The following is a 15335-nucleotide window of genomic DNA, read 5'->3' as shown; positions in this document are numbered from 1 at the left end:
AAAATATGTTTTTTGAGGAATACCTGGAATATGAAATGATAACAATTTTTATGGCATATACAGGGCATATACAGACAAACTGTGCTAACAGGCATACAGCATCATGTAAATACTTCAGTATGTATTATTCTATATGTGATGTATTACAGTGCAAATATTTGAATATGGAGTATTACCCACCCACTAATATTGTACATGCACAATACACAGTATTATAAATAATACGTATTTGGTTAATTAGTACAGTAGTTACTGAGGAACTAATGATGAACTAATGAGTTGTGGTTAGGGTTCGGTAAGTTTGTCATTTTATGTACCTTACTGTAAAGTCGAATGTCTTTTTAAATAATATGATGTAATACATAGTACAATAACAATACTTGTGCAAATACTCGTATACTGCCCGATATGATATGCTGTACACATACTGCAATAATGAGCACGTAACATAAATATCATATCTACAAGATAGATTTCAGGGTACGGGGAAGGCTAGTGAGACTCCAGGGAAGGAAGGAGGGAAAAGAGGAAAGAGGGAAGGTCAGTTGAGGAGAGGACACATGGAATTAATGTGTGTGTGTGTGTGAGAGAGAGAGAGCGAGAGAGAGAGAGAGAGAGAGAGAGAGAGAGAGAGCGAGAGAGAGCGAGAGAGAGCGAGAGAGAGAGAGAGGAGACTGTTTCTCATCTGTCTCTGTTTCCTGCTGCTGCAGAGAAGTAGCTGCTACACACACAGCAGCAACTGCACAGGCGAACAAAAATGTTCGTAGGAAACCAACCAAGGGGACCAGACTACCCATTAAAGGGTCCAGGTGTCTGTCAAGGTGATTAGGACACCATCAAGGGGACTAGGAAACCAACCAAGGGGACCAGAATACCCACTAAAGGGTACAGGTGCCTGTCAAGGTGACTAGGACACCATAAAGGGGACAAGGAAACCAACCAAGGGGACCAGAATACCCACTAAAGGGTCCAGGTCCCTTTCATGGTGACAAGGACACCATCAAGGGGACTAGGAAACCAACCAAGGGGACCAGAATGCCCACTAAAGGGTCCAGGTGCCAATCGAGGTGACTCGGACACCATCAAGGGGACTAGGAAACCAACCAAGGGGACCAGAATGCCCACTAAAGGGTCCAGGTACCAATCAAGGTGACTAGGAAACCAACCAAGGGGACCAGAATACCCACTAAGGGGTCCAGGTGCCTGTCAAGGTTACTGGGACACCATCAAGGTGACTAGGAAACCAACCAAGGGGACCAGAATACCCACTAAAGGGTCCAGGTCCCTTTCATGGTGACTAGGACACCATCAAGGGGACTAGCAAACCCACCATGGGCACCAGAATACCCACTAAAGTGTACAGGTGCCTGTCAAGGTGACTCGGACACCATCAAGGGGAGTAGGAAACCAACCAAGAGACCAGAATACCCCCTAAAGGGTCCAGGTGCCCATCGAGGTGTCTCGGACACCATCAAGGGGAGTAGGAAACCAACCAAGGGGACCAGAATACCCCCTAAAGGGTCCAGGTGCCAATCAAGGTGACTCGGACACCATCGAGGGGACTAGGAAACCAACCAAGGGGACCAGAATACCCACTAAAGGGTCCAGGTCCCTTTCATGGTGACTAGGACACCATCAAGGGGACTAGCAAACCCACCATGGGCACCAGAATACCCACTAAAGTGTACAGGTGCCTGTCAAGGTGACTAGGACACCATCAAAGGGACAAGGAAACCAACCAAGGGGACCAGAATACCCACTAAAGGGTACAGGTGCCTGTCAAGGTTACTGGGACATCATCAAGGTGACTAGGAAACCAACCACGGGACCAGAATACCCACTAAAGGGTACAGGTGCCTGTGAAGGTGACTAGGACAGCATAAAGGGGACAAGGAAACCAACCAAGGGGACCAGAATACCCACTAAAGGGTCCAGGTGCCAATCAAGGTGACTCGGACACCATCAAGGGGACTAGGAAACCAACCAAGGGGACCAGAATGCCCACTAAAAGGTCCAGGTGCCAATCGAGGTGACTAGGACACCATCAAGGGGACAAGGAAACCAACCAAGTGGACCAGAATACCCACTAAGGGGTCCAGGTGCCTGTCAAGGTTACTGGGACACCATCAAGGTGACTAGGAAACCAACCAGGGGACCAGAATACCCACTAAAGGGTCCAGGTCCCTTTCATGGTGACTAGGACACCATCAAGGGGACTAGCAAACCCACCATGGGCACCAGAATACCCACTAAAGTGTACAGGTGCCTGTCAAGGTGACTAGGAAACCAACCAAGGGGACCAGAATACCCCCTAAAGGGTCCAGGTGCCAATCAAGGTGACTCGGACACCATCAAGGGGACTAGCAAACCAACCAAGGGGACCAGAATACCCACTACAGCGTCCAGGTGCCAATCAAGGTGACTCGGACACCATCAAGGGTACTAGGAAAACCACCAAGGGGACCAGAATACAAACCAAAGGGTCCAGGTTCTCGTCAAGGGTACTAGCACACCCACCAAAGGCACCAGGAGATCATCAAGGGACCCAGGGGACCAGGACACCCGTAATAAGGGGTCCATGTGGATATCCACGAGAGGTCTAGGTGTCAGTTGAGGTGTCTAGGTAGAACGTGGAGTTAGGGACGCCTCAGTGCCTGAACCACAGAGAGGAGACCCAGAAGGCCCCAAAGGGCCAGGAAAAAGGGGGGGCTCAACGCTTTCCTGCTAAGCAGCAACTAAAACAGAACTTGTACATCTTCCTTTTTCTGTTGGACACACACACACACACAGACACACACACACACACACACACACACAGGGTGCTGTGGGGATATGTACACAGCACAGGCTGGGAGATTAGAAAAGCAGGCCAAGAGACGCTTTCCCATGATGCATTTCTGGGAGCATCCGTATTAGACGAGCTGTGTCAACACTCACTCCTGCTCCAGCTGAGGACGACACACACACACACGTGCACACACACGTGCACACACACACACACACGGTTCAGAGGCTGAAATGATCTCATCCTAGCATTTTTGGTTTGGTAGCAACCAGGATGTCCTTGTGGGCCGTCCGCGTACGTCTGCTCAAGGTGAGCATCGAACATCCTTCCTCACGCTGCAAGGAAATAACACATCCACAGCAGGTATCACATAAATCATCAACTGCTGCAACGGCGGCGCTAAACATAGCTTGGAACCTCAGCCACAGTGCATGCTGGGTAGTCCTGTGGCCAGCGATAAAATATTGGTTCTAAAGAGCATGTGGACGTCTCTCCGTGTTTACTTACCTGGCGTCTCCGTCAGCGGGTTTTGCAACCAAGACTAAAAGCTACCCAGCTTGCCTTGTGGCTGCAGACTGTATCTGACTCCAAACAGGAGTCCTGGCTATAGTTTTGATGTTAAAGTTTGGCTGGATGAAAGGGCTGAGGAGGGGTCAATCAAGACGTAAAAAAGTTAATCATGATTAATCAGGACCTTTCCCTTGTCAGCTGCCATCAAAAAGGAAAGGTAGGTAAGCGTGGATGTCATGTAGAGGTAGCGGGTAATGTTTAGTGGTCGATGATGTCGGCCCCCCCACCAAGATGTCCCTTTAAGAATACTGTAGTTTTCATCAGTTTACCTTTACTTGCGGCAGGTGGAGCAACAGCTTCTCCTAGCGGATGTGAGTGGAACTACATGCACCTCTGGTAAGACTACATATCAAATGTATGGAATCTCCCCTCGGGCATCTCTGTGTGGAGTTTGCATGTTCTCCCCGTGCATGCGTGGGTTTTCTCCGGGTACTTCGGTTTCCTCCCACATTCCAAAAACATGCTAGGTTAATTGGCCACTCCAAATTGTCCATAGGTATAAATGTGAGTGTGAATGGTTGTTTGTCTATATGTGCCCTGTGATTGGCTGGCCACCAGTCCAGGGTGTACACCGCCTCACCCCCAAAGACAGTTGGGATAGGCTCCTGTATTCCCCCGCCCTAGTGAGGCTAAGCGGTAGAAAATGGATGGATGGAATGGATGGCTATTCTATATTTACATGTAATATTTACCTATTCTGAATTATTTCATGTTGGACATTTTATACATATATTTCTGTGCAATATTTTGTCATTAAAGTTTAAAAATACACTTCTTACTATTTCACATGATGCAAATTTGCCCAGCAAAATAAATCACGTGTCAATAATGGTAATGGCAGTGGTTTAATTTCATTTGAACATGCATCAGATTACAATTGAATGTATCACATAATCAGTTCACAGTTCCACATGTCCAAAAGGAGTAGGTAGAAACAAAGCTTATTAAATCCTACCCCTCCATCTGGTACTTTTACAATCAGTAACTGTTACATTTGTTCACTTCCTGCTTTCCAAATGTAATTTGTTGTTTTGTTTTTACTTTATTTTATTATTATTTGTTTTTGATTCATTTTTTATTTTAAAAAAGTTTCTTTATTTCACAACTAAATGATGTTGCATATGCGATATTCACAATAGATTATCCTTGGCCTTCTATTTTAATTTGCTTTCATGTTCATGGATCATTTTATTACGATAAGATGCTCATTAATGGCGTGTCGTTTCATCATGTTGTAAGTATGATGACAGAGTCCTGCTGGGAGGAGTCAGCGAGAACCTGAGTAGGACGCAGGAGTTCATCTCTTAAACGTGGAGGACCACAAGACGGTCACCTGGAACACCCAAAAGACAATCGCTGAAAGACTCCAAGACCTTCCAGCATCCGAGTCGTGGGTGCTGCTGTTTTGAGAAGCAAACAGGTTGGGTTTTTATCGTGGGAAAGAAAAGCAGTGAAGGACGTTGTGTGTGTGACTTGATTGACTTTATTCGTAAGGCACCAGAAGTCCTTCGTCTTCACTGCAGAACATATTTCACATAAAATGTCTGTTTGTACTTCTCATAGTTTGCTTTTTTTAATAACTTGTTTCAATGCAGACACAAAACAATTTCACTTCCAGGTTGTACATTATACACAAAGTATTTAGAAAACGAGAAAAGAAAGAGCTTTACATTGCGACAGCACAAGAACGCTCCAGAAGAGGATGCATTGATATGGACAAAGCTCTAGTGTGTGTACCGTATAGAACCTCCAGCTACAACAAAGACATCCTGTTTGGCATTCCCTAACTCACATCCACACAGAATAACATTCCTGCCAGGAAAAGAAACCGCTGCCGAGAAGAAAAAGAGACTCTTGCTGCAGACCATGCATGCACTGGTGCCACGTGGACGGGGGAGGAGATCAACATCCACACTGGCCGGGAATCCAAGATGTCATCGTTCCAAGCTTTTCTTTGCTGCCCTCTGCTGGCCAGCACGCACAACAACCCTTTCCTGTATATTGTACTAAGGTGCTTCTTCCAGTGAAAACTGGGGAACAATCTGGCATTTGTCCACGTGGCAATCAGACAGCGTTGTGGCGGCCCCTTTCACACAGGCGTTTCCTCAAAAGGCGGGGAAAGGGTTGTGTGAAAGCAGCTTTGGGTGTAAAGATGTCTCCAGATTTGAGGTGGAAATGCTCCAGTGGGAAGCAGGAAATGGCGGCGCACTCACACGGGGCACTTCCACTCGCGGGGGCGCTCATGCTGCCCTACAGCGTCGGGGCTTTGCTGTGTTTTGGCTTTCTAACAGCACTGGAATGGATTATTTGGCAGGTGGATATCATCATCAACTGGTGGGAGGAGTTGTTGCACTCATTAGATGATGTTGACAGGAGAAGGCTATGTATTTATTTTTATTGTGCAATATTTATTTGTTTGTCCCAAAAACATTTTAAAATAAATATAGCATAATAAAAATTGATAAATTATCTATAGAAATTAATATATTGCATAATAAAACATATACAAATTAATTGCTATATTTCTATATAATATATAGAAATTAATAACTTAGATAATTAATTTCTATATTTAGTATAATTTTGTTTGCATTTTTCAATGTATATAATTTTACATAATTCCTTTCTACATAAAAATATATAGAAAAGATATCTCTATATTTGTATTATGCAATATTGTAAATTTTCAATCTTTTTTTATGTAATGTTGTTTATTCTTATAATTCATTTCTATATATTTTATTATGCAATATTCATTATTATTCATTTTTTATCAATAACTATGTGTGTGGGGGCAGGAGGGGGTGGGGGTGGTGGGGGTTGACCAATGGGGTGGCAGTGTCGACGACGTTTCCCAACGCTTCTGAATCAATCAGGCATAAAAAGGGTTGTCTGAATGTTCTGAGCTCCTGTTTCCATGCCAGTGTTGCAGAGAGCCAAATGTGGTTTGGTTGACTTTCAACATGGCCGCTTCCAAGTGGGAGATTTCCTACTGCCAAGCGGCGTGGAATGCAGCACGAGCAGACGTCCGAGTAGGTAGCAGAGAGGCGAGAGGAGGAGAGTGGAATACACAAGGTGAAGCTTGGTCATCAAAAGAGAGAAAACATTCAGTATAAAAAGAGAAAGGATGCGAGGAAGAAGCTAAGTCCTCCCAGGAAGAGATTGTTTCAAGTCAGGTGATATCTTGGAGCTCTGGCAAGACCAGGACATCAAAACAAGAGCTTCCAATGACGCCTAATCAGACTTGTCTCCGTCGTCCTCGCGGTGGCTGTCGGCGCCGTCACGCGACGCTTTCTCTTCCTTGGCCAGCTGCGCTTGGGAGGCCAGCAGGGAGGAGAGGGAGAAGAGGCCGGAGGAGGTGGTGACGGCGGGGAGGCTCGGCTGGCTCAGGCCCAGCGGCAGGGGGGTCATGGGGAGGGCCAGGCCCTGGAGCTGGGACAGCTGGTGGGCCTGAAGCTGCTGCTGCATGGAACACAACCTCCAGTCAGACCACGCCTGCGTATCATCCTCCAGTAGCAGTCATACTCTGGATGTACTTTTCTAAGTCCTGATGGAACGCTTCGAGGAGATGGAGGTCCAACAAAAAGCTGACTTCCAATCAGATCAATGGACGTGATCTTAGGAATGAAAGATGATCCGGCTATGTTGATGCATATCCATATACCGTTTATCCATCCAGCCGTGTGTCAATCATGCATCCAAGTCCACCATCTTTTATTCATCATTGATTGACTGGCACTCTACATGTACATGTACTCTATATGTACATGTACTCTATATGTACATGTACTTTATAAGTACGTGTACATGCACTCTATATGTACATGTACTCAATATGTACATGTACTCAATATGTACATGTACTCTATATGTACATGTACTCTATATGTACGTATACATGTACTCTATATGTACGTGTACTCTATATGTACGTGTACATGTACTCTATATGTACATGTACTCTATATATACGTGTACTTAATATGTACATGCATATGTACTCTAGTATATGTACGTGTACTCTATATGTACATGTACTCTATATGTACGTATACATGTACTCTATATGTACGTGTACTCTATATATACATGTACATGTACTCTATATGTACGTATACATGTACTCTATGCATGACTTAATGAGTAGTAACTTACTGACTGAATGGATAACGGAAATGAATGAATGGATGAGTGAATGAATGAGTGAATGAGTGAGTGAATGAGTGAGTGAATGAGTGAGTGAATGAGTGAGTGAATGAGTTAGTGAATGGATGAGTCATAGAGTGGGTGAATGAGTAAGTGAATGAATGGATGAGTGAATGAACAAGAGAGTGAATGAGTGAATAAGTGAGTGAATGAGTGAATGAGTGAGTGAATAATTGAATGAGTGAATGAGTGAATGAGTTAGTGAATAAATGAGTGAATGAATGAGTGAGTGAAAGTGAGTGAATGAGTGAGTGAATGAATGGATGAGTGAATGAATGAGTGAGTGAAAGTGAGTGAATGGATGAGTCATTGAGTGAGTGAATGAATGAGTGAGTGAAAGTGAGTGAATGGATGAGTCATTGAGTGAGTGAATGAATGAGTGAGTGAAAGTGAGTGAATGAGTGAGTGAGTGAATGGATGAGTGAATGAACAAGAGAGTGAATGAGTGAAAGAATGAGTGAATGAATGAGTGAGTGAAAGTGAGTGAACGAGTGAGTGAGTGAATGGATGAGTGAATGAACAAGAGAGTGAATGAGTGAATGAATGAGTGAATGAATGAGTGAATGAAAGAGTGAGTGAATAAGTGAATGCATGAGTGAATGAATGAGTGAATGAATGAGTGAATGAATGAGTGAATGAATGAGTGAATGAATGGATGAGTGAATGAAAGAGTGAGTGAATGAATGAGTGAATGAATGAGTGAATGAATGGATGAGTGAATGAAAGAGTGAGTGAATGAATGAGTGAATGAATGAATGAGTGAATGAAAGAGTGAGTGAATGAAAGAGTGAGTGAATGAGTGAGTGAATAAGTGAATGAATGAGTGAATGAATGGATGAGTGAATGAATGAGTGAATGAATGAGTGAATGAATGAGTGAATGAATGAGTGAATGAAAGAGTGAGTGAATGAGTGAGTGAATAAGTGAATGAATGAGTGAATGAATGGATGAGTGAATGAAAGAGTGAGTGAATGAGTGAGTGAATAAGTGAATGAATGAGTGAATGAATGGATGAGTGAATGAATGAGTGAATGTACCATGCACATGAGGAAAGGTGATGATAATGACATGTTGAGTAAGAAGCAGACTATAAAGATCGTACCCTGATGATGGAGTTCATCTCTGGGGGGGTGACCTGCTTGGCCCTCTCAATGGCTGCCAGGACCTGCTGCTGGTGCTGCAGATGGTGACGGGTGGGGGCGGGGTCAATGAAAGGCAGACATAAATGGGGGGAGGAGAGGTTAGATCAATATCAATGTCCAAACACAGACCTGACGACCCTGCGGCCATTCAACTGTTCACACATACACCCCCCCCCCCCCCCCACACACACAGTGTGTGAAAGCCTTGTGTGTCATGGCTGGATGGATGGTGGGGGCAGGTGTGCCATAATGGGTGGAGGTGGACCCCCTGGTGGAAAGATAAGAGCACCGGCTTGTCTGAATCACACAAGCATTTATTACACAAACACACACAGAGGACGGAAATGAGAGGTGGTGGTGAGGGTGGTGTAGGAGGAGGACACACAGACAGAATAAGGGAGGATGTTGCAAGGAAGAGAGAGGTTGTGATGCTGAAGGACAGGAGGTGGTTGGGATGCTGAGCCAAGAGGGGTCAGTGTGGAGCAACAGGCCATGAAGTGTGATCTCATTGCAGGTAAGGGATGGGGCTGGGGGGCAGATGGGGGGGGTGTTGGTGGCATCTTGGTGGCACTGTGTGTGTGTGTGTGTGTGTGTACCTCCTGGGACAGGTATGGGAGGACTTGTGCACAGATTCCATTTAATCTCTTCACGATCTCAGCCTGTGGAGGAAAAGAGAATTAGTAATCATGTTAAAAATCATATTTAAAGGTCATAAACAGGTTTTCAATGACTTATTTTCTCTTATTATATCAACTAGATTGGATAGGAGGAGTGTAAATGTGGCTATAGGGGTGTTATTTCATGTCTAGACGGCTCTAATCATGTTAAAAAAGCATATTTCAATGTGATAAACAGCTTTTCAATGGATTATATGTCTGATTTTCACTTATTATGTCGACTACATTGGATAGTGTAAATGTGACTATAGAGGTGTTATTTCACATTTGGCATATTTGAAGGTCATAAATAGGATTTCAATGGCTTATATGTCCTATTTTCTATTTGTATGTCTACTACATTGGGTAGGAGGAGTGTAAAGGTGACTATAGGGGTGTTATTTCATGGCCAGATATCTCTAACAATGTTAAAAAGTGTTAAAAAAGTTAGAAGGTCATTTTGTAAAAAAAAAAAAAGAATCATAAAAACACAGGGGCTTTTGAAAATTGAGTTTTGATTGTAATTGTGGCAGTCCAGAAAGAATTTGAAAGCAGCATATGCTTTTAAATATGCGATGGTGGGATTTCCTGACATGCATGTTCCTCCTGCCAGACGTCTTCCAAAGAAGACGAGAGTGCAGATAAAAGCTTACAACATAAGACAGAAAACATAAATGCTGCAGGAACAGTGGAATATTTGCACGCATGCAGCGAGTCCCTCAGAGACGCTTTCAACATTTCCCAGCATGTGTGATGATGATGATGATGATGATGATGATGATGAGCAGACAGAGGAGCAGAGCGCTTGATGCTGTGCTCTGCATGCATAATAAATGCTAGGCGTGCCGCTCGCCCCTCATTTCGCCTCCAATTTACGCTCCAACACAATTACCCCTCATTTGCATATCTTGGACGCATTGGCTGATTACCACCAAATGTGATAATAGACCTGCATGTGAGAAAGATCGGGATTGGTCACCATTAGCGCCTGTATGTGTGTGGGGTGTTGGTGGCTTTGAGAAGGTCATACCTGATGTTTTCCATACCAATGAGAGCGTGGCCGGAATACCTAAGAGCATGTATTCTTCCTACAGGGATTTAAAGGTTAAGCCTGGGAATATATTTTACACAAATCCCATGAATAGACCATAAGAAACACTTTACTGAAACCACCAATCAATAACCATAGAACTATATAATAATAATAAACCATATAACTCATATACCACTAATCGTCTGTAGAACTCATATACCACCAATCAATATCATCCGTATAACTCATATACCACCAATCAATATCGTCCGTATAACTCATATACCACCAATCAATATCGTCCGTAGAACTCATATACCACCAATCAATATCGTCCATATAACTTATATACCACCAATCAATATCGTCTGTAGAACTCATATACCACCAATCAATATCGTCCGTATAACTCATATACCACCAATCAATATCGTCCGTAGAACTCATATACCACCAATCAATATCGTCCGTATAACTTATATACCACCAATCAATATCGTTTGTAGAACTCATATACCACCAATCAATATCGTCCGTATAACTCATATACCACCAATCAATATCGTCCGTATAACTCATATACCACCAATCAATATCGTCCGTATAACTCATATACCACCAATCAATATCGTCCGTAGAACTCATATACCACCAATCAATATCGTCCGTATAACTCATATACCACCAATCAATATCGTCCGTAGAACTCATATACCACCAATCAATATCGTCCATAGAACTCATGTACCATAGCTACCATAGCTAATTTCGTGGCGCAGTGCAAGGTGGCGCAGGGTGGCGCACCCCACCGAGCAGTAATTTCACCCAATGCCCCCTAAATGAGTAGCTTGGCCCCTCCCCCGTAATCAACATTTTCGAAGTGAAAAGTCCACCAGAAAAAGGACAAGACAGATCAACTCATGGCTCCTCCCTCCCCTCATCCCATCCTGAACATCCAATCACTGTTAGTATGCAAATGGGGGGGGGGATCTGTGTGGGGGTACACACACGCAGCCGGGCCATGCCATGTTAACCATTTTATTTCGGGGGATGTTTTGTATTACCATTCATAGTAGATACATTATCATTCAGTGTAAGTGTATTACCATGCATAGTAGGTATATTATCATTCATAGTAGGTACATATATTATCATTCAGAGTAAGTGTATTACCATTCATAGTAGGTATATTATTATTCAGAGTAAGTGTATTACCATTCATAGTAGGTATATTATCATTCATAGTAAGTGTATTATCATAGGGAGTGGGGTTATTGTCATTCAGAGTAAGTCTATTATCATTCAAAATAGGTGTATTACCATTCAGAGTAGGTATATTATCATTCATAGTAGGTATATTATCATTCAGAGTAAGTGTAATACCATTCATAGTAGGTGTATCATTCATAGTAAGTCTATTATCATTCAAAATAGGTGTATTACCATTCATAGTAGGTGTATCATTCATAGTAGGTGTATAATCATAGAGAGTATGGTTATTATCATTCAGAGTAAGTGTATTATCATTCATAGTAGGTGTATTATCATACATAGTAGGTGTATTATTGTTCATAGTAGGAGTATTATCATTCATAGTCTGTGTATTATCATAGAGAGTGAGTGTATTATCATTCAAAGTAAATGTATTATCATAGAGAGTCGGTGTATTATCCTTACGTAGTAGGTGTATTATTGTTCATGGTAGGAGTATTATCATTCATAGTCGGTGTATTATCATTCAGAGTAGGTGTATTATCCTTACATAGTAGGTGTATTATCATTCAGAGTAAGGGTATTATCATTCACAGTAGGTGTATTATCATACAGAGGAGGCATATCATCATACAGAGTAGGTGTTTTATCATACAGAGTAGGTGTATTATCATTTACAGTAGGTATCATAGACTAGGTATATTATCATTCATAGTAGGTGTATTATTATACAGAATATGTGTATTATCATACAGAGTAGGTGTATTATCATACAGAGAGGTGTGTTATCATTCCTAGTAGGTGTATTATCATTCATAGTAAGTGTATTATTATACAGAGTAGGTGTATTATCTTACGAGTAGGTGTTTTATCATACAGTGTAGGTGTGTTATCATTTACAGTAGGTGTATTATCATACAGAGTAGGTGTATTATCATTCATAATAGGTGTATTATTATACAGAGTAGGTGTATTACCTTACGAGTAGGTGTTTTATCATACAGAGAAGGTGTATTACCATTCATAGTAGGTGTATTATTATACAGAGTAGGTGTATTATCTTACGAGTCAGTGTTTTATCATTCAGAGTAGGTGTATTATCTTACGAGTAGGTGTATTATCATACAGAGAAGGTGTTTTATCATTCAGAATCGGTGTATTATATATCACAGTACGTGTATTATCATTATCACAGGTGTTCATGTCTGACTACACTTGTGTCGTCCAGCTGTTGAGCAGCACCAAAGATGACAAGAAGAGCGTTGGTCGCCTCCTCTCTACTTCCTCTGCTACGTAACTTAATGCGGCTAGCAGTGTACAGCAGTTAACTTCTTTTTACATTTAGGTGACATCTCATACCTTGGCTGTGCGCCATCTTGGAGGTGAATAAAGTATCTTTGTATTTGGGATGACTTGTCCATGCTCACCACATTCACATTCTACCTGCGATGATGAACAGATGCCCAAGGTATTAAAATCTGAGTGGAGACAGGAGGTGAGCAGCACAATGTGGGGGAGGGTGGTGGTGGTGGTGGTGGGGGGTCGCTATCACACAATGGGCCTGGACATGAATGCTCCTCGACACCCGTTTCCACACTTCCACTTCCATTTCAACTCTCTAATGGAAGCAGCGCGTCCGCACATGCTCATGCGGCACACAAAGACACACAAATATCTACAATGTACACACCCATGCTTGCACCATAGCCCTGGTTCAACACGGGAAGAAAAGAAACCATCATGAGCACACACAGATGTCGAATGTACGAGAGCACACTCATGTATGTGTTCTGCAGACAAGAGCAGAAATTACTCCCCCCGCTTGGACCGAACCAACTAATGTTCGAGTGCCCAACCTCCATGTCCCCATTCCTCTGGTCTCCTCTTTCAAATAAGCCGTAGTGCCCAAATCTTTCCCTCCAGTGAGACCCACGCTGTGAAAAATAATATGATGCAACTCTTCCATGTTGATATTTAGTAAGCAACACATGTAGATATGCTAAGAAGGTCGATGCAGGCACGGCAAAACTGATGGGAGCAGCTGTGGGTCTGCAGTTTCTTGTTGGTTTGAACGACAGGTAAGAAGTGATTACAGTACGTCCGCCTGGAGGAAGGACTACACTCAGGAAGGAAAACATAATTTTTCCTCTTTTTACTTCCCTTCATGATGTCTCCAGAGTGTAAGGCAGACTCTTCTGATGATGAAAGTGAAAGTGAAAAGTGAAGTGAAACGAGACATGAGCAATCACAGTGCAGAAACGGAAGAAACGGTCATCATCACTGCCTGGAAACGGGTCTAACACCACCACCATCATGAAGGAGAGAGGTGCTGCTATGAAACGGACAGTGATAACTAAGCAGTGTAGTGCTCTTACTGTGGACAGTCACCCCCCCCCAGTATGCCCGTCTCTCCCTTCCTTGCAACACCCTTTCTAGTATGCAGGCCAACCACAACAATGAAAGGCCTTGGTGTCTGTTTTGTAAGATTTCATTGTAGTATTTCATCTTTGTATTTACTGTATCTGATATGTCCTTCACGTGCCCATAGTCATCATTAAAGGTATCCTCCACATTAGAGATGCATCCCCTAGCCCTCTAACCCCAACCTTATAAGCAATAACATTTTAGATCAACTTCTAGCATGTAGATGGAAGGGTAGTTAGTGCACCCCTGGAGGTAAGAAGGCCAGATGTTCATTGCAGAGCATCTGGTACAACGTCCGTCCCCGTCAAGTGACTGTTTGTTTACCAGTGAGCTCAGGGGAAGTTACAAATATTCCGCTTGCGTTTGGTTCATTTGCTCAAACAGAGAGAATTTAACCTTTGTATACACCTCATTCCGAAAGAAAAGTGCCAATTCGAATGGACATATACTCAATATTTCTTCCCCTAAACCAATTGAGGTATCATGTACATGACGTAACACGCAGATAGAGACGTTCCTCTCCTTAAAAATGGAGGAAATGGAGCAATCAGCACTGGACTGCTGCGGAAAGTTTGTTTTTGGCTCCCACCAATCTTTCATCCCCAGCTTTGGGGTACTCTGTGGTTTCACGGGCAGCACAGACAAACCCAACACAAACCTCTAATTAATGAATCCCACGTCCTCTTCGCCTCTTCCTCGCTGTCATTTTTGGCAGGAGTGCATGGGTTTCACTTTGTGACTTTAAAAAAAGCATAGCGACTGTCTCAACAACTGTGATAAACAAACTTTTGTCCTCCATCTTTGATAAATCATGTGATGTTGATGTTTACGTTTTACTGGGCATGCCCATTGACTATTCCGTTTGATTATAGCGGCGCATTGAGACCAGAGATTGGAATATTCCTTTCCATGTACGTATACCACTGTTTTTGGAGTCATTCGGAAAGATTCCATTCAGAAAGATGAAAAACTCCTCATGTAACCGTGGCATTTTTTAAAGCTAAAACCCAAGGCGGGATTAGAACTTGTCCTAAGGCCAGGGACCTCCTGCATGTTGAAGAGTGTGTGTTATTGTATCACAGGACAAGACGTACAGTATACACAATATCATGTTGACAGAAGAGTTCACCACTACTCACCTGTTTGTGCATCTCAATATTGAGGCCGTAGGACATCTCATAGTACTACAAAAAAGACAAAAGACAAAGACGTTTTGATCATTGAAGATGTCTTTCCTCAAAGGAAGCAACAATGCATACAAAAACAACCAAATCAGCCTAACAGTAACTCATAAATCAAAAGCCGAA

General features: G+C 42.8%; 1 protein-coding gene across 4 annotated transcripts in view; it reads right to left on the bottom strand.

Annotated features, from left to right (window-relative positions):
- The window catches only part of tle5 (TLE family member 5, transcriptional modulator), a 46189-nt gene that overhangs the window by 2777 nt on the left and 28077 nt on the right, over positions 1-15335 (bottom strand). For 2 of the 4 annotated variants that reach the window (XM_058074325.1, XM_058074326.1), the window contains exons 4-6: positions 15168-15212; positions 9300-9362; positions 8664-8738 (exon numbers count right to left, since the gene is read on the bottom strand). In XM_058074325.1, the coding sequence (XP_057930308.1) occupies positions 8664-8738; positions 9300-9362; positions 15168-15212 (183 nt within the window). Of the gene's footprint in view, positions 1-4766; positions 6818-8663; positions 8739-9299; positions 9363-15167; positions 15213-15335 lie in introns of those variants that run through there. The other 2 variants (XM_058074327.1, XM_058074328.1) reach the window with 2 other exon arrangements.

Source organism: Doryrhamphus excisus, chromosome 5, assembly GCF_030265055.1.
Source record: "Doryrhamphus excisus isolate RoL2022-K1 chromosome 5, RoL_Dexc_1.0, whole genome shotgun sequence".
Classification (NCBI taxonomy): Eukaryota; Metazoa; Chordata; class Actinopteri; order Syngnathiformes; family Syngnathidae; genus Doryrhamphus; species Doryrhamphus excisus.
The sequence above is the reverse complement of the archived record's forward strand: the minus strand, read 5'-3'. Positions and strand labels throughout refer to the sequence as shown.